The sequence below is a fragment of the Leuciscus leuciscus genome (genome assembly GCF_965113295.1).
Source record: "Leuciscus leuciscus genome assembly, chromosome: 17".
Classification (NCBI taxonomy): Eukaryota; Metazoa; Chordata; class Actinopteri; order Cypriniformes; family Leuciscidae; genus Leuciscus; species Leuciscus leuciscus.
In genome coordinates, this window is record NC_138741.1 from 7,760,952 (window position 1) to 7,781,172 (window position 20,221).

The 20,221-nt window shown below is 35.6% G+C and overlaps 3 protein-coding genes across 4 annotated transcripts; 2 read left to right on the plus strand and 1 right to left on the minus strand.

Moving 5' to 3' along the window:
- Positions 1–113: 113 nt before the first annotated feature.
- pacc1 (proton activated chloride channel 1) lies at positions 114–6,804 on the minus strand. Of its 2 annotated transcripts, none has more exons than XM_082143326.1 (8): positions 6,365–6,804; positions 5,985–6,084; positions 2,785–2,997; positions 2,549–2,703; positions 2,328–2,470; positions 2,110–2,251; positions 1,507–1,614; positions 114–1,416 (listed from the first exon to the last, which is right to left on the minus strand). In XM_082143326.1, the coding sequence occupies exons 1-8, from the start codon at positions 6,398–6,400 to the stop codon at positions 1,255–1,257; spliced, it is 1,059 nt and encodes a 352-aa protein (XP_081999452.1). In that variant the 5' UTR covers positions 6,401–6,804; the 3' UTR covers positions 114–1,254. The 2 variants fall into 2 exon arrangements, with proteins under 2 accessions (XP_081999452.1, XP_081999453.1); XM_082143327.1 differs by lacking the exons at positions 5,985–6,084; positions 6,365–6,804 and adding exons at positions 4,873–4,899; positions 5,380–5,521.
- Positions 6,805–9,773: 2,969 nt separating this feature from the next.
- On the plus strand, positions 9,774–13,435 carry nenf (neudesin neurotrophic factor). The gene is made up of 4 exons (XM_082143372.1): positions 9,774–10,031; positions 10,159–10,219; positions 11,720–11,823; positions 11,975–13,435. Exons 1-4 carry the CDS (start codon positions 9,894–9,896, stop codon positions 12,149–12,151), a joined length of 480 nt encoding a protein of 159 aa, XP_081999498.1. The 5' UTR covers positions 9,774–9,893; the 3' UTR covers positions 12,152–13,435.
- A 131-nt stretch (positions 13,436–13,566) lies between these two features.
- tagapa (T cell activation RhoGTPase activating protein a) lies at positions 13,567–19,074 on the plus strand. Its single transcript, XM_082143251.1, has 10 exons — positions 13,567–14,686; positions 15,029–15,106; positions 15,254–15,307; positions 15,546–15,615; positions 15,810–15,973; positions 16,093–16,254; positions 16,368–16,477; positions 16,571–16,742; positions 16,984–17,092; positions 17,624–19,074. The coding sequence occupies exons 2-10, from the start codon at positions 15,080–15,082 to the stop codon at positions 18,685–18,687; spliced, it is 1,932 nt and encodes a 643-aa protein (XP_081999377.1). The 5' UTR covers positions 13,567–14,686; positions 15,029–15,079; the 3' UTR covers positions 18,688–19,074.
- Positions 19,075–20,221: the final 1,147 nt, after the last annotated feature.

A 20,221-nucleotide genomic window follows, 5' to 3' on the forward strand; every position in this document is an offset into this window, starting at 1 on the left:
AGTAAAAGTCACTCGATAACGGTTACTAGATAACGGTATCTGGTAACCATGTAACGTTAAATAGTAAAATAAACAAACACACTAGCTCATGGAAAATACAATAAAGCAGTTAATAATTTCAGAATACTTTTATAGATTTTCAATAAGGAGACAAAGAACAAAAAGACCACTATAAGTAAATATCGAGTAGAAAATAAAGTTTCTCTTTGGTATTAGTTAGTCCTGATCAATATAAACGTAACGTGCTAAAATAAAATAAAATAATTTCTTATGGAATTCTTCATCCATGCCATAACATAATTATCACTTCTTGTGTAAAACAGTCAAAGCTGTAATTTTTAAATCCCTCATAAACATTCTTAATTCAGCTGTAATCACTAGGATGTATTCAAGTCACTTGGTTTTAAAAAGCATAAAACATATATCACTAGTACTTGAGTTTGATGCATTTCCACACATATCTCAAAATATACTAAAAATAGTTTAAACAAGATAACATTTGTAGTCCTGGAGGCAGCATCAGTTATAGAAGAATATTTTGTATAGTAATACAATTGGAAGTTATAATGCTAATAACAAAAACTCTTAGATTTAAACAATACACAATAAAATAAAAGAACATTACATGGAAACAAGTCAAAGTCTTTACATCATAACTACAAAAAAGGCCTGCTTGTTTTGTAAGCATGATTAAATAATGTGTTCAGAACATTTTTAAATCAGTGACATAATTCCATAAGTTGGTATGGGTCCATACAACATGGCTATAATAATAAAAGCATAACTCATTCACATTAATAGCAAAATAATTAAAGAAAACAGCAGCAAGACCGGATTTCTCTCATTGAATGTCCTGTTATTTATACATTTATTGATCGTTTGGAAATGCAACTTTAACAAAGGTCCCTGTCATTAAAAGCCCTTTTTTTTTGTTTCAGCTAAATTCCTTCTCAGTCATCATTTCAACTAACTGATTCTCACTGAGAACCAGTGTGAATAGTTAATATTTCAGTGTCACAAGCACATGAATACACTTTGCCCTTGTACTGTAGAACACATGCCTCAGCTCATCAAGTTAAAATCTATTGTCCAGTTAAAACTTAACATACAATGGAACAACAACACATTTTTTCATGAAAGTGTAATACACTCTTCGCACTGAATTAGTTCTCTATTGAACTAGTGAATTAAAAGTCTCTAAGTGGTCGATGGTTGTACTTAAAAACTCAGTTTGTGTTGTCAGATGTAACAGAATTAGCTCATTTGGTCCAGTTCTCTTATTTTGGCCCTTAAGTGTCTTTTACGGATTTTGATCATCCACTTAATGCTGAGTTTGGCAAACTCTGCAGCTTTAAATAGAGCCATGAAGACGCCACACAATATGGCTATAGTGTTCCACGGGTTTGCTGTGACTATCTGTTCAAAAACAAAAGGCACACTTAATTAGACTCTGTATAGCATTATACAGAGACAATTCGTTTAATATTTAATTATGTGTTCACTTACATCTTTCACTTGCTGTATAAATGGATCTCGCCATTGGAACACAACAAAGAAAAGCTCGTTGGCTTGCTCCTGTGGCGGCCTCTTGTCGATGTACTTCACCACACTGGACTGAAATAAATATGGATGATTATCAAGTAAGTGGCTGTAACTAAATATTCAGGATTTTAGGTGAATCAAGTGTAATATATATAAAAGGACATATTATGCCCTTTTATGAAATCTTGATTTTGTTTTTAGGTTTTACAAGAATAGGTTTACATGCTTGAATGTTCAAAAAACATTATTTTTCACATATTTTACATTGTTGCAGCACCTCAATACCCAGTCTGTCAGTGCATCTCAATCAGAAACGATAATAATTTTAACTTTGCAACTTTTTTCATGCTCAAACTGCAACATTACACACTAAAGAATGTTGACCATGCAAAAAGGCATAATACGTCCTCTTTAAGAAACGGCTACTAATTTGGTTGACCACTAATCTGAATATTTATATAAAAAAACATGATCACTTGATTTTCCATGGTGGAAACAACCCTGATTGTTATACTAGCATGCTGAAGTTGACAAAGACTAAAAAAAATAGCATAACAAATCTATTACCTCCTGTCTAAATTCAACTGATTCATTTCCTCTGCCTGACGTCTTGACCAAAGACATTTTGACCCATGTCCGAAATCCCCCAGAGAAGGTCCACATGGAGTAGTTCCTTTCACAGTCCATCATAAAAGCTGCTTTATCCGAGCTGATAAGAAAAATACTTTTTTATATAAACAGTAAAATAAATCTGATTCATGCTGAACATTTCTCTAAAGATCTACCTTTTATGCATGTCACTGAATGTGGCAAAAAACATGTAACTGATAGCGCTGAAATCCTCCTCCGTTTCATTCCGACTGAACTGAAGGAATATAAGTTCTCGGTTCCTCACATCAGTCGGCCCTCTGACCACTATGGCTCGCTTCTGCGGCAGACATGTTGCATAAAAGATTATTAATAGCATTTCTTCAAATATAGTTGATGAGGAAGCTCTAAAACATACTTGCGTCTGGTTTGAATATGGCCCGTAGTAAATGACCTCCTCGGTTACACAGTTACTTTTCTCTAGTCTGCCCGATGCAACAAGAGGTGGAATGTTGTCATGATAGTGATGCATGCAACTTAATAACTGTGCCTTCCCAGGATACAAAGCAATTCCTGTTCGCAAAGGAATGATGAAAGATTCTGTAAATAGACATAATGAGAGATAGCATAAAATGACAGTGTATTATAGCTCACCTGGTGCAGTAAACTCCTCAACTTCTTTGTATGAAACAGACATCACTGGATGGTTGAGTTTCTCCATGAAGTCTGAAATAGTCTGGTAGGCTAAGAACACAGCCACTGTAGTGAGCAGCAGGTAAATGAGGACAAGGATGACTGTGAAAACATTCTTCAGGCAAGCTTTGTTGAAGCCAATGGGCATTAGATTGCTGTCCACAGCATCCTCATCTGCAATACATAATGAAAGTTTATTTTAAAGCAATATCTTTAATAAAAGACACAATACATACATATAGAACTGTCCCAGAATGTAAATGTTAAATTTGACTAAATAAATAAATAATACAATGTATTGTAAGAAGATAAATTTGTACAAATAAATCGATAAAAATAACACGATTGCACCACCTAGACCATACCACATTATAACTATAGCATAAATAAAAATAAATAAAAAATATATAGATTCAGTCCTCTATGTCAGATTACCTGGTCAGTGAAAACGGTTTAATTTGTGATTATTGCACTTGTAGTTTTTTCTGCAATTTAATGTTTTATTTCAGCAACTTAAATGTATCATACAATCAAAAATTGTTAAATCAACTCCCTAAGTTAAATAATAAGTTTAATAAGTTATAAATTATAAATATTTATATATTAAATATGTAAATAAATAAATAAAATATGAATTTATAATAAATAAATGCAAAACACAAACATGCATACATAGGCCTACCTACAAGTCAAGTTAAGTCACCTTTATTTATATTGTGCTTTATACAATACAGATTGTTTCAAAACCACAGGAAATTGATTCAGTGAAGCAAACAGAGTTCATTTAGGCTGTCATTGTTCAGCTGAAGTCAGTTCACTGTTGATTCAGCTCTGTTGTGAAGATCATTAATTATTAAACTAGTTCATTTAATCTATAAAGCAGTTCTGCAGAAAACCGTGATGTTTTCTACATACATAAAATTACACCACCACAATATAACTATAGGATTAATGGTAACACTTTACAATAAGGTTCATTAGTAGGCATTAGTTAATGTATTAACTAACCATGAGCAATACATTTGTTAGTGTATTTGTTAATCGTTGTTAACGTTACTTAATAAAAATACAGCTGTTCATTGTTAGTTCACAGTGCATCAACTAATGTTAACAAATACAACTTTTGATTTGAATAATGTATTAGTAAATGTTGAAATTAATATAAACTAAGATGAATAAATGCTGTAGAAGTATTGTTCATTGTTAGTTCATATTAACTAAGGTAGTTAACTAATGTTAACTGGGCCATTCCACCGAATGGGTGACATTTGCTTGTTGTACCTCTTCAAAATTAAACTTTTTTTGGGGGATTTTTTTTCAATACTGAATCTAATACTACATATATTTAACTATTCAAAATGTGTATTGGTCAATCTCAGTCAACTTTATTTAATTTTTTACAAGGTTTCTAAGCAGAAGATGGATGCATGTTTTCTCAGTCCTGTTACCGAAACTCATGTGCCATTTAAAAAGCATGTCAATTAATTCCTTTGTTTTCCCCACAAGAAAGTGTTTATTTTAAAGAAATTGATGGTTATATGTTCAAATAATTGATATTTGTGACAAAAAAATCACTATATATTAAGGCAAGGTGTATTTTAATCAAAAACAAAGCCATTTTTTCATTTTAAAGAAGACCGAAGCCTCAAGTTTATAATTATTTTTTATAATTTAATGTATTAAGCAATTGTATAAATGGTGGACCAAACAAAACTGATAAAAACAGTGGTTTAACTTTATTTTTTTAGAAAAAGAAAATAGTAACAGGAATGAACACTTGGTAACAGGAATGAACATTGGGTAACAGGAATGAGTGACCATGTGTGTGTATGAGAGAGAGTGTACATGACTGTGTGTGCATAAGATTTCTGTGTTGAAGTGATGTACTATGTGCTAGTAGTACTTCACAGCGAAGGAGGTGGAAAGAGAAAGAAGAGAGAGAGAGAGGGAGAAAGAGGGAAGTTAAGACAAAAAAGGGAGAAAAGAGAGGGTTGCGGGTGTGTTTCGCTCCTTCCATTGCCGGATGCCATAGGTGGGTGTTTCTGGCACCTGCATAGTATGGGTTTTCTCCATCTTCTACAAAATATTACAAAGACAAAATGTTTAAGTTACTTCGTGGTGGACTGGCTTCCTGGAAGTATGGTGTTCACATTGTAAAACTAATGCTAATGTCTACAATATAAGTAATTGCAACATTAAAACTCAGAATTCAGGTGAACAGTATTATATCAACTAATATTTACAGTATTAAATCAACAAAACAGAGGACTCTACTCACTCCTGTTATTTTTCATATAAGTAACAGGACTGAGCATTGAGTTTTTAAGCAAAAAATTATCAAATACATGGCATATGATATGGCCACATAGCATCCATGCTAATAGCATTAGGACACTGAGCAAATTCTAGTGACAAACCAAAAGTTAATATTTTTTTTAAATAAACAAATAAAATCTAAGAAATCATTTAGGTAACAAGACAGTATGTTGAGATTGACCTTCTCAGTCAGAGTTACAATTTTATCAAATATACAGAAATTAAAATGAGAGTACTTACTTATGGTCTTCCCATTGCCTTCAGAAGATCCAGATGATGCAACTTCCTGTTGAAAATGTGTCTTGTGGAATATTCCAAGTTTTTCAGAGGGGGGATGTGTTAGGGTAACAGGACTGAGTGAAAACCCGGGGACATGACTAAAATGTGTATTTTATCTAAAATATTAGATTATTATTTATTGTTTTATGAAAAAAAGAAACATTTTAAAGCATAGGCTAAAATGAATAAAAAGTCACACAACAATGCAAAAAAATTAAGATTTTCTTTATCATTATATTTCATGGTAAGGTTTAGAGATAGAGAGTGGGGACATGCAGAAAATGCTCTTTTTTTGTGTTCTATGTAGTTTTTATTAATGTTTTTAATTATACATTTTAAATTTGTAGTTAGCTTAATGTGCATGACATGATAAAATGTATTTTAGAGTTAATTTTTCATGCAATTTTATACATAGGCTATAATGTCCTGGGGACAGAAATGTCACCCTATCGGTGGAGTGGAACCTTATTGTAAAGTGTTACCGGATTAATACCTAAATCTAGATCTACATACATGAACAGAAAACAATGACTTATCAGTGTCATATTTTAGGTACAAGTTCTGACCTGGTAAAGGGTCACAGCTAGCTTCATCATGCTCCACTTCAGAAACATCATTGTTCTCGTAAGACTCAAGTGGCCCAGCAGCACAGTCCTCACCATTGAACTAACGTTACAATGCAACAACAAGTGACATAAAAATACAGACATATCGTTATTTGTTTGCATACACACATTTAATGTATATTTGACAGTATTTTGCGCATCTCTCTAACGCCCAGCGGCAATAAAAAGCAAGCGGTCAGCTGATATCACATGACTACTTCTGCTTTACGATGAAACTCCCTCACTGAAAAGAAACTGCTTTCATACGGATCGCGATTACAACACTATGAATGAGTCCTGCTGGAACCAACCGCATTTCACACACTTGTTAGTTTCATTACCTCCTGATAAGATCGAGATGTGTCTCTCCTCAGCATTGTGCTTCAACTCCGAATATTTGGGGCATTTAAACTTTGCCATCAACTTGCAGGACCCGGACCTTCTCATCTCTTATTACGGATAGTCTCGAGGAGCTCGCGTGAGGCTCAGCCAACGGCCAACAAACATGCCAAGCGTGACATCACAGCTGTTAGTTAGTTGGGGAGGGCTTGGATACTATCTTTGATATTTTTCTGAAAAGTTTACGCAAAGTCTTCCATAACACATTACACGATTTAGGTTCTGTTTCGTATTTTCTATCACCCATCACATGGTTTCCATAAATGTTTTCTCTTAGGAATAACATCATACTGACGGACTCTGTAATGGGAAGCCAGCACTTTCTTGTGTAAAGAAATAAAGTTATTTTCTTAACAGTACTGGGGGAGTTTTTTAAAAGGCAGAATAACATGTTGTGGTATTTCGTGAACTATCTATCTTTAAAGCGAATGCATCGTTGTCATTCACATTTAAGAGACGTTACTGGTATAGATCGTTCATTCCTTTTGAAGCGCGTGACTGTCGGTGACTGACTGTAATGTCTTGAAAGAGTGACAATGGCAAGAGCCAATAGCATTCAAGGTGGGCTGTGACGGAACATTTCATTGGTTTGGTTTACTGAACGACTACGCCCCGTCACTGAACGAGTCTCCGTTATTAGTGCTTTTTACTCCGAAAGGGTTATTTAGTGCTAACCCTACTGGACGACAGGGGGCATGTGTGTACACTGTAGTTCAGGTTTGTCATCATGTGAGTCAGTCTCGTTCACAAAGAGAGAAAGGAGTAATAAGAGTTATACATTTGTAAAAATAAAAGATGACCATAAAAAGTTATGGAAGAACTTTAATAAAACGCTTTATTTATTTGGAAACTTAGTTATGACGGTTGGACACTATTCTCTTAGTAGATTTGTAGTCATGCAAATTTCAGTATATAGTTTGTTTTTCAAGTTTCAAGTTTGTTTTTATTTATATAGCACATTTAAAAACAGTAAACATGGCTGACCAAAGTACTGAACGAACTTTTTCTTTTCATTTGTATCATTAGATATTTGAGTCAGTTGAAACCCAATAATTGCATTTAAAAGTGTAATTCGTCAATTTCTAAAAATAAAAATAAAATCCCGTCGTCACTGGCGCGCAAAGAATTCTGGTGTAGGCAAAGCCGCGAAGGATATATCTGTTGTATCCTTCATTTCACGAGAAACGTAAGACGCATTTGGAGGCCGCATTTGAAGGAGCCTTCGAATTGGGATAGCCTTCATGGTGCCGCAGTGATGCAATCGGCCTTCAAATCCGCCCTTTAAAGGATGCAGCCTCTGAATTGGGACACAGCTATAAGTCCATTTTTTAATGCCCTTCCCTCGCTAATTTCCCTCCGTCTCGTTCACTTAAATGTATGACATTGTGTATGCTGCACGAGTGCTCACTACTGACGGAACCCTTGCAATGTGTTTAAATGAAACACCCCCTTGATCACAGGAATCCGCAATGGAGCTGATTTATTATTAATTTTTTTTCTCTTATGAATTTGTTTTACACACCATTCCATTGGGCTGTATGCATGCATGGGCTGTTGGAGAAAATATTACAGTTTTTCTCAGTCACTTTGGTGCATTTCTCACATTTACATTTGCACAACAGTTAATGCAGTTCTCAAAACAATTAGTACAAACTGCAAAACCTAGTTGATAACCTGTCAAAATGGATAGCTCATTCCTCAAAAGCAACTATTCATGTCAATGAAAGTGTCAGTGTCATCAAGATGAAAAGTCCTGACACCATGGTTTATTAGCAAGATAGTCAAATGGCCTTGTCATGTTTTCATTATGACAGTTTACTCTGTAAATGTTTTCCAATGCAAAAAAGTCAGATCTTGGTGACACTACCTGAAAATGCTCAAGACAGCACTATATACTATTTGCACAGCCATTTGAAAAATACAGTAAAGTTACACATTACTGTATTTAGTGAGGTAACTGAGTACAAGACACTGAATATGTATGTTTCACATTTTTACTGCATATGCTCTTTGCAATTCTAATTTGTTCACAGCATTGTGCGAAAGAAAAAATACACCCTTATTTTCAACAAACATAAACTCCCTTTGGGTAGAGCTGTGCACAACTGGAAACAATATTGCAGTACATAATGGAACTGAACATACAACATACATATAGTACTGTAATCATTCATGCACATCCAGACGTTCCGCTCTGTCTGGTATTGTTCAATTTAGGAGACATTTTCAGGAAAAAATTTGCTTGACAGATTTTGACAACTAGTTCAACATTTTTGTATGTATTGACTCAAGCAATGAAATGAGGACTATTAGTTTTATATGGAATGACTATTCAGCATTCACAAGTATAGTTAATTTTGACTGACATGACATAAGCAAATGATAATGTTATAAAACAGCAGAGAGTTGTATGAAAGCAATTGATGCATGTCCAAAAGCATTTGCAATTTGTTAGAAGGAATGAGAAACTGCTACTATGATGTGCACAAATGACTAAATGTTGTGGAGGTTGAACTAACTGTTGTGCAAATGTAAATAGTGATGTGAGAAATGCACCAAAGCGACTGAGAAAAACTGTAAAAAAAATTACACAAACGAAAATTATAACAATACAGTTGCATTGTGGTCTATGGATCTGTCTTAAGTGTACATACTGGCTGCATCCGAAATCACATACTTTCTTGAGTAGGTACTTTTTTTTTGTTGTTGAATAAATTATTTCATTTATTTATTGGCTGCTAAAAAAAGTATTTTAATATCCCCCATGTTGTCTTCTCTGTCTATATTTATTCCAACAAACTCTAAAATCCTTCAAAAATGAGTTTTCTCTCTATCAAACTTTTTTTTCTAAATACATAAGTTCTGACAGTAGAAAAATGTCAGTTGCGCAGATTTGTAAATATCTATTCAAATGTAACATAACATACAAAGGATTTGTGCTTCAGAATTGTGATTTTTATACATATGGGCTTTATAAAATAAGATACAATATTGTTATAAATGTAGAGATTCATTACATTTGTGCATTTATGGATAATAACCATGACATTTTGAGAATTCCTTCATTTAAAATATTGAGGAACTTGACTTGTTTAAAGACGAGTTCCATTGGTGCGCGTCACTTCCGGTCCATCTCACGTGAATGGAAAACAGAAACTCGCGGCAAGTGGAAGTTTAGAAAGTTCCCAAAGCAGAAGTTGTTGTTTTAAGAAGTTTCATGAAGTGCAAAATCATACAAGTCCAATGTATTCGGACCCCTAACAGTGATATGTTAAAATATGAAATAATTTTGCCCTAAAGCACCAATTAGATACAGTTCCGAAACAAATGGAGCATTTCCACCTCCGATTGTGAAAGCTGATCTGAGATCAGCATCTGAAAGACTGAATGGAAACACAGACACTCCCGTGACAACACGGAAACTGTAGCCGCAGACTCGGTTCTTACAAACCTCAACACTGACAGTCCACAATGTTTTATGCCCGTAGTCTTGTATTATACGCGTTACTATGTATTTGTTCCACAAATGATGATAGCAAAATAAAAAACGCATCGAAACCGGTGCGTCTATTCACCGAGGAGGAGTTGCAAAGATACGATGGGAGCGAGGTATGTTCTGTCACAAAAACACTGTGCTAGTTTTATACGCTATTTCAAAACTATGTTCTTTTGATTAATTATTAAATGCAAATTGTATTTACTGACTAGTTTTAAACGTGCCCCGCCCCCTTTACAGGATGGACAACCAATTTACATGGCCATTAAAGGAGTAGTGTTTGACGTCACAACTGGAAAAGGTCAGATGTTGTTTATACAACTTCACCTTCTTCAATCTTTTGTGTGTTGGTGGAAGTTTCAAACTAATAGACACTAATTAGAGGAAGTAGATCTATCAGTTTAGACCTTTGCTTTGTTCCCTATTTTGATTTTGTGTGTGTACATGTTTGGCTATGCTTGTGAGGGCCAAATGTCCTCACTTATCTGGTGAAATATTATGACAACTGATTAGTGAGGGCATCCTTACTAGTTAAAAAGGCAAAAACATGTTTTTGATTTAAATATAGTGCTTTGCACATGTTTCTGTTAAGGATGTGTTTAGGGGTAGGAATTGGGTTTAGAAAATATCCTTAACATGATTTATAATCAGTAGAAGTTTATACAGTGTCCTCACTCACTAATACAGTATAGTGAAACAAACATGTGTGTGTGTTAGAATTAAGCAGTGTATACTGAAACCACAGGCCTATTTGCCTATTTACTGGACCAAGTTTCCAACAGTCCTGGGAAAATACAGGAATTCCCAGGGCTGGAAAAACAATAAAGCCATGCAATTTAAGTCCCCAATATACACATGGTGAAGTTCTTTTTCGTTCTTCGCTTAGGGGTAAAAAGATGTTTGAAATACGTGATATGTTTGCACAAGCTCTGCAATTCGGCACTCAAGTAAAGTCACGTTTATTTATATATATTTTTATACAATTGATTGCTTAAAATCAAGCAGCTTTACCGTATTAAACATGAAAAACAGTGCCAGTGTCTCGTTTAATCAGAAGTACAACTTAATTTTCTGCTATAAAGCAGCTCTCTAGTGTGTTCATGTTTTCAGTCGCGGACGTCTGACCTCGACCGACTGAACAGGAGAAATGATATGAACTGGGAAAGATTTCACATGAAAGAAGGGGAGCCTATAGGCACACCTGCCTATTATGTAATCGCCACGGACCAATGGAAGTACAATCGTCTTTACAAGCCGTAAGAAACTTTTCGAACTCCCAAAACGAACTTCGTTTCGGCCTGATTTTGTTCGAAATTATGTCACATCAGTTCGTTCTTCGATTTCGCTCGAAGTATATCGGGGCCTTTAGCATAGTTCCAGGACTCATGAGAATTTCTATAGTGAATTTAAAGTCACCATGAATTCAAAACTGACAATTCTTAGTTTTTAATGGAATATTGCAATATTTATTATAAAAAAGTTTTATTCGTGCACATAATTTTTTTTTAATTCATGTGACCTCGTAATCTTTAATCAAAATAACTGTTCTTCTCTGATGATGTGTTTACTGGCACGAGGGCGGGGCCAACCAGTCAATCACATGAGATCACAGCAATAGCAAACCACAACAATCCAACGATCCAATCAATTCTCGATGGACAAAATCAAACCGCACTAAATTTTTTCTTGTTCGAGAAGCCGTTTCACTCAGATATACGTCGCAATAGGAATGGCTAAAAAAGTCATGGGAATTCCTTGGTCAGAAAGTGTGGAAACCCTGTTTTGTCTCTTTAATTTACAGAATTTTACAGAAAAGGAGCATCTTATAATGCCCTTGTGGGCAAAGACTCAACCAGAGCCGTGGCCAAAATGTCCCTCGACCCCGCAGATCTCACACATGACACTGTAAGTTGGGGATTTTATAAATATCACAACTTTGCCACAGAAAAAAAACAAATGCCACTTTTCATATTAAACTGTTGATAGATTGAATATTGGATTCCACCTGACTCTTTTGCCACAAACGTAATTGCCTCTTTTGGTTTCTATTTGTTAGACGGGCCTCACTGAGAGTCAACTTCAATCCCTCGAGCAGATATTTAAAGGCACATATAAAGCAAAGTACCCTATCGTTGGATACACCAGCAGGCGCGTTCTCAATGAGGACGGCAGCCCCAATAAAGACTTCAAACCTGAAGACCAACCTAATTTCAAAATTAAAGATGAATTTTGATGCTGAGACAACCTTTAAAGACATTTGTCTTATAATAAAGATATCCAACAATCCAATCAAAAGTCTGAATAATAGTTGTTTGTGACCTCTGCTCTGACAGTAGTGGGCATGTGTAAATTTGAGGTTGTCTGGTGGTCTTTCAGCCTACAACCTAGAAAACATTATGATGCATTATATCCCACGTGGGTTTTTCCCTGGTGGGCTGCTTTGAAGGTCATTCAAATGAGGCCACCTACAGGTGTGATTTATCATAGAAAAAAATAGGTACGTCGTTTGGCCTTTATAAATGTATCAAATGATGCTAGATAATGATTTTAAATGTTTGCGCTGTTTAAAAAGTATTGATTATTGTAAATCTGCAATAAATCACTTGGTTTCTTTCACTGTACATGAGGGGAAAGTTTGGTGATTCACACTTCATGTAGATATTGAAATTGCTTTTGTGGTGAGGGGTTTCGTTATACAAATTAAGAAGTTAAGCGTTAATGTTATCATTCCACGACACCATTTTTACTCAAACACCATCTCAGTCATAATTATAGTGTTTGTGTCTAATCTATTTAAAATGCCCTTGATGACCAGAAATGTTTCACATTAATCTGAGAGAGAGAGAGAGAGAGTTGTTTGTTACTTCAGCTTGTTGTCCTGTCATGTTAGTGTAATCTGGGATATTTTAAGTCTGAATGGAATGTAATAAACAAGTTGTTTAGAAAAACACAGACAGTTGTCATCTGGTCTCAAAAGAGTGTGATGTGAGTCAGGCTATTGGAACATGACTGTTCAACATGTAGAAGAGACCGGGGCTAGTTGTCACAAGACCTAAAACTCAGTAAGGATCTGAAAAAAAGTATAATTGTTATACAAAAATAATTGTTTGACATATCTATACTACCATTTAAATGTTTACAGTCAGTTAGATTATTTTAATGTTTTTGAAAGAAGTGTCTTATGCTCACCAAGGCTGCATTTATTTGCTCAAAAATACAGTAAAAACAGAAATATTGTGGAATATTATTACTATTTAAAGCAGCCATTACTCCAGGCTTCAGTGTCACATGATCCTTCATAAATCATTTAAAAATACAGATTTGCAAGAAACATTTATGATTATCATCAATGTGCTGCTGATATTTTTGTGTTAACCATGCAGGATTCTTTTTTCAACAAATTTAAAAGAACATTTATTTGAAATAGAAATCTTATGTAACATAAATGTCTTTACTGTCTGCCACCTTTGATTGATTGAATGTAAACTTACTGAATAAAACCTTGCTTGATCCCAAACTTTTTAACTTTTATATTATATACCAAAATTGTATGATTCTTATTTGTTCTACTGTTTGATTTTCACTGGAAAAAAACTATTATTTAATGGCACATTCCCTTCTGTTGGGGCATATTTTACCCTGGTAAATAAAAGTGGAAATTTTCGTTTTTTAAAAAAATAACCAAGACTGTAAGGCCTTAAAATCAAACTGAAATCTGCTGCCCAGTTCTCCTCAGTAAAGAAAGAAATAACTGTTCAAACTTGAGATTTTAAGACTCACTTGTACAGTTTTAAACTCCCCTGCATGTTTAACTTTCCAAAACATCAAAAGGCTCCTGATGAGAAGGCAATGACCTGATTTCCATGGAGACTGTAAGCAGTAGGAGGGTATATGCAAAAAGGCATTTGGTCAAATGTAGCTCTTTTATTTTCATGATGAATTTACCCATTATACATCTTACTTTAAAAACATGGGGGCTGGCTGGTTTCATGAACGACAGTGAGTCAGTTAGCAAAACACTGTCAGATTCGGAGTCTCAAAATGATGTTTTTTGTTTCTTTTAAAAAATTCCCGGGGGTATCATTAGCATTTACACTACAATAATGAATCATTGTAAAAGTGCCTTTACTGTAAACACTAGCCAGGCTTAATTAGTATCCTATTTACCAGAAAACCTTCAGAAACTGAAATTAATTTCAAGAAATAATACAAAATTACTAAATGCCAAGCAACTGCCATGCATTTTATCTTTATAAGATTTAATGTAATAGACAGATATAGTTTACAATGAGAGTAGATATGTTACATAATAATAACTGATGTCTTAAGATATTAAACTCCAATTGGACTTTATCCCCATGTTTGTTTTATTCTAATGCAAATGATAGTGTAACATGGTATGCATGTTCTAAAACCTTCTGACCATGTAATTTGATATGTACTTCCTCTTATTGCCATATTCTCCAATTTTACATTCGTGATCACATGAGTGACGTATGTCACACTTTCCACCCTCGGTCACAACAACTTGCCTTTTGTAGCGAAAGAGGTGTTGATGGTGGGAGCCCGTGATGCTGCTTCCTGTCTCCATTGCACATCAGAATTTCCCCTTTGCCCGCCCACTTGTATTTTGTGTGGTGCAGTGGGCTGTTTCACTTCAGTCTGTCTGAGTCTCTTGGTAGAGTCTGTTCTGCTCCGGAGTCAATGTAGCTTGTTGCTTTCTCCAGCCACCCACAACATTTGACCTCTGCTTGAATTTTTTTAATTGGTGAGTAACATATTTATTTACAAATACTGTTTTTACTGTAGTGTGTTATTACCCTGGTTTTGGAGCTGTTAGCTAATTAAATTAAACATAATTATGCATTCATCCTACTGTAATTACTGTAATTTGACCACTTGATGTTTTGCTAATCATTTTTTGTATGTGTAGACGACTAAAACTGAGTCTATTTAATATTAATTTATTTATTAAATGCATTATTTGGATCATGGACTTTGGGTGTTGATTTGCAAAGTTTGATTCTATGATATGCTCTGTATTAAGTTGCTGTAATAAAATGAAACTGCAAGTTCTATAATCACTAATCAAACCCATTTCACTGATCAGGTAATCTGACCAGGAGGACTGATCTATTGGTGATCACAACCCAGCAAACCTATGAAGGTGCTGAGTGGTCACGGCGTGGTAAGTTATCACCTTCGCACATAGTTTCACACACCTATTGTCCCTTAATGTCATCATGGAAACTGATTAGTAGTACGTATTTGAATTGACCTGTTTCCACAAATCTCAATGAAAGGATAAACACATCTTTTGTTCTTTCTGTTTCAGCCTAAATCGTTGACTCAGAACAGCATGGACCAATTCATCATACCAGCCACAGCTGTAAGTATATTGATCCCAAGATCTTACGCATACAGCACTTCTTATCACCTTCTGATTGATAGATTAGTGCAATTATGGATTCTTTAAAGGCTGAGCATTGAGAATTAAGCCTAAAATGGGTTATTACAAAGTCCTGACCTTTTACATCTCAATATAGTTTACAATGCTTGCTTTTTTAAGCTCTTGTTGCACCATTGTTCATTGCTTCATCTGATGTATTGCTTTCTATTTCTATTAGGTTCCACTGAATACAGGAATCTCCCTTAGTCAGCAGACTAATGCAAATCTTCCCAGGATCTCCCACACTGGTAAGCTTACAGTCTCACTTCTGTTCTTTTAAATGTCATTGCTCTTTGTTGTCTTGGACTTTTTGATGTCGAAACGTAAAAACAACAACAACCTTTCAAAACCAGAGTTAATGCAGTTTACTGTAAGTCAGAATATCTGACTGTATGCTAGTGGAATAGTGGATTTTTACATTTTCTTTATTGATATTCATCAGGAAACTTAAACGTCAATCAAAGGCGTTGGAGGAGCATGTTTCGAAGAGTACAGCATAGGAACATGGAATCCCATGATGCAAGTGTACATCCCGAAAACAAACTGTTTGGGCGAGCCTTGTCGGAAATCTGTCAAAAAGATGGGTGTCCTCCCAAACCAATCATGGTGAGAAATTGTCTGAATGATCAATAGAACTTCACTGCAAAACTGAAAACAAATGTAGTATTTTATGTATGTGGTTTTAGTCTTTCAAATGTCTCAATTTACCTCAATTTGCTTTGCAGGATATCCTTACATTGCTACTGAGAAAGGGTCTGTACACCGAGGGGGTGTTCAGGAAGGCAGGGAACGCCAGAGCATTGAGAGAGATCAAGGCGCAGCTCAACAACGGGATAGAAGTGGATCTGAAAGAGCAGTCCGTCTTTTTGCTTGCTGATCTTATCAAGGTATGGGATGACCTTGGGCAACATGATTTGATTTGAGTGATTGACAGTATTGAAGTCTAAAAGATGCATATTTGGTCATTAATTCCCTGGGTTTTGTGTATTCCGATTTGCAGGATTTTCTTAGACAACTGCCTGGCAGATTGCTAATGGTGGAGAAGGCCACATCCTGGATGACTGCAATGGAAAAGGAAGATGAAGTTCAGAGGTGTGCTGAAATCAAAATGTAAGTTATCTAATGACACAGTCGGGTTGAATAAAAAGTGTTTAGTGTAAATGAACTGTATTTGTGACCAGGTTTTCTTTATTTTGTCTTTAGGGTGATCAACACACTTCCTGAGCCAAATATTCAGCTCTTGAAGCACTTGATTGTTCTGCTTTACCTCATAAGTGAGAACTCAGAATCAAACAAGATGGTTCCCTTGAATCTAGCTACATGTGTTTCCCCCAACTTGCTCCAAACAGACAACGAAGTGAAAAAGATGGAAGAGGTGAGTGTACAGTGATTTCTGAAAGTCTTAACCTTACTAAGTTCTCACACAATGTGGCCAGGAGCCAGAAAATAGCAGACTGAGTAATACTGAAACTCACCAGAGGAAGAAGTGATCAACCTAGTTTCATATCCAAACTTATTTTTACCTAATTTCAATGGGATTTCATAATTCATGTGATGACTTTTTTGCCGTCGAAGTGGCCTTTGTTTAATCCTCATGTCACTCTTTGTATTTGCAGGTGACACATCTGACAGAGTTTCTCATTAAAAACTGCGATCAAATATTTGGTGAGGATGCGCTGATGCTCTTTGGAGACTCTGATGAAGAGGAACTCAGCGATAACCAAGGTAGCTTCTTTAACATTTTGTCTTTTTGAATGCCTGTGCAGTAGATTTTATATCAATGGGCATGAAGTATCAACTGTTTCTCTGAATATTATTTAGGAGAATTTGATCTTGAATGATATCTTGGGAAATATGAGAATAGTGTGAAACATTGCTAAGACTGAAACCCTTGAAGAAAGGATGCAGGAGACTTTAGCTAAAGAGATCTCATTTTAAATTGTTCTTATCTATGGGTTCGTAAAGTGTTCTTTGCGATTTTGCCAGTCATTATGCAATCAATAGTTGTTCATCCTTTGACCAATGAGAATTTAAGAGAGGCGGTCCAGTTGTACCTTCAGAAATCTAATTGGCCGTCCAATTCCAATTTGAATTTTATCTCCACACCCTCAAAACATCTTACCAATTATCTGTCTCCAGTGTGTAGGCAACCTTTACATAGTTAGAAAAGCCAATGTAGACAAAATACTTGTTATGATCTAATAATACTTAATGTTCTGACAGTTAATAAGTATCTATCCTTGATTTCTCCTTCAGACTCTTATTCTTCACAACATCATGACTCTGCGTATGACAGTAATGACCCTGATGCAGACGGCTACAAGGGAAGTTTTTCTGACATGGACTCTATCAAATCCGGCGTTGAAGAGAATGCCCAGAAACATTCCAGCACAGAGGAACCTTGGACTACAAAGTTGTTGACTCGCAGACGCTCTGAACCAGCAATCGTCTTGAACAAGGATGTTCGGCACCTTGTCCTATCTAGGAGCCAGACAGAAATGGACTTTCATGACAAACAATTAACAAAACAGATCTCCGATGATTGTATTGTGTTTAGAGCAGGTAACAGCTTGGGGGAAAGCTGTTGTTTGGCACCTAAAACTGGGGCCAGGAAAACCTCTAAAGGCTCCTCGTATTGTTCTTCAAGTTCACTTGAGAGTTGTTTCTCCAGCGCCTCAGAGAGCTCAATCCATAATAGCTCTCCTATCATGCCTTCATGCAATCAGAGAAAGACCCTCCAACGCAAACATTCGTTTCCCACCCGCCAGTCGACACCTGCACCGAATCGCTCAGAGACCCCAAAAAGACGCTCGCAATCAATGAAGAGTGCACACATAAGAAGCAGGACTGTCTTCGGGCGAAGTGGGTCCACCAAACGGGCCATCGACAGAGCTCTACGCCACAGCCAGACCCTACCTGAGGTGCTGAATCCTCAACCGGAGCCGAGACGCTTGTCTAGCGAGGAGATTTTCCATCAGGTGGACAGCAGGATACCAAGCGATCCTCCGAGTTATCAGCAAGCGGTTGTGCACAATTCCCATGTAGCTCTCTCGTGCCGTAAATCGCTGACTGTTCAGGATGCCAGATGTCTGTCGAAGAAAACATCCAGCTGCTCCAGTTCCTCAAGCGAAGAAACATTGGATTCACCGTCTGGGAATGAACATTTTGATATTCACAATAGAGACAATGAAGACACATGTTGTGATAGTATGAGTGGATCCTCCTCAGAGTTGAGACAGAGGACCACATCTGAATCTGTGCATGAAACATCACTACCAGAGTGGTGCAATCCAGAACACCTTAGAGAGACATATGTCTGACGAACTGTTCAGTTCTTTTTTTCAATTTTTTCTATTGTTGCTACTTTTTGGTGGTGTCATAATATCTTTTGCTTATGACCTCATAATGAGGCACAATTCAGAAGTACAATAAAGTACAATTCAGGCATTGATTTGCACTCAACTTGTTGAATTTTATTCTTCACTTTAGTCTGGTCTTTTGTGACAATGTTTTTATATCCACAGTATTTTGATTTTCCAGGTCCCCAAAAATGTTGTAAAAAAAGTAACTGAAAGGCACTTTGAGTAATTTTCACTACACGGGTTCATAAGTTTGTGTGCAATGTTTGCAGAACTAATGTATATGCTTAAAAGCAATGCAAACCATTTGTATGTCTTCTCATGAAATAAAGACATGAAATAAAACTAGTCATGTTTCCATTTATGAAAAATGAATTTAAATAATTGAATTGTTATTGTTTTTGTTTCAAACAATGAATCAAATCAGCTTGGTCTGTAAATTATCGTTAACTAAAGCTAAAACTAAACAACAGTAACTAAAATAAAATATTAAAAACTAAAACTTATTTTATTTCAGCTAGGTGCCAAGGCAACATTTCTTGTTTTCATCTAGTTTAAGTTAAAGTACTTAAATAACTGAAACTAAATGAAATTACAACTAAAAACTAAAACATAATAAAAACTACATAGACATATGTTTAAAAAAAATTATAATAAAAATGGCAAAATTACTAAACTACAATTGTCCCCCCAAAAATATTTGGACCATTAATATTTTAACATTGTATAAATGTCATTGATCAGCAAACTTTTGCAAACTCAGGCTATTACCTATCTAGAGGTATGATCTTGATAGCCATTAAAAAGATTGAATTTAAATGAAATATGATGAAACAATCTTTTAAAGCAGTCATTTTAACCCTCTAGCAGTTCTGCTCCTCTGCATGCAGTGCGCGTGTTAATGTGGTTCGAGATGCCTGTTTGTAACTCACCAATGGGTCATGACACACATTTAAAACCAATAGATTAGATAGCAAAATGTCAAACTGAGTGGCAAACAAATAACCCTACCTTCTTAAAAAAATTGTTCCAAAAGGGGTTTTTTGCAGGGGTTCTCAACCCTTGCCCTTTCCTGCATAGTTTATCTCCAACCTTGATCAAACTCAAAATGTCTAGTACTCCTAAAGACCTTGGGTGCGTCTCAATCAGCTCGCTAGCTTCCCTTGGTCGTGAATCAGTATATCGTGTGCATGAATTCAGGCACTGGTAAGGACAGTAAAGATAAAGAAGGACCCTGCTCACTACACACTGATAACTCTATTTCCGGTGACATGACAACGTCTTCGTTGTACAACCTCACTACTGGTGTTTATGAACAACAGCAGAACTGATATCTTTCCGACATTATTTTTTTTAATCTTATTTAAAGTACATTATAGCTTGTTACATATACATGCAGCATTTCAGCTGTAAATAAATTATAATTGTCGGCTAGATTATGTTCATTAGGCCTACCTGTCTAGCGGTGTATGATTATCCTGAAACATAATTTAAT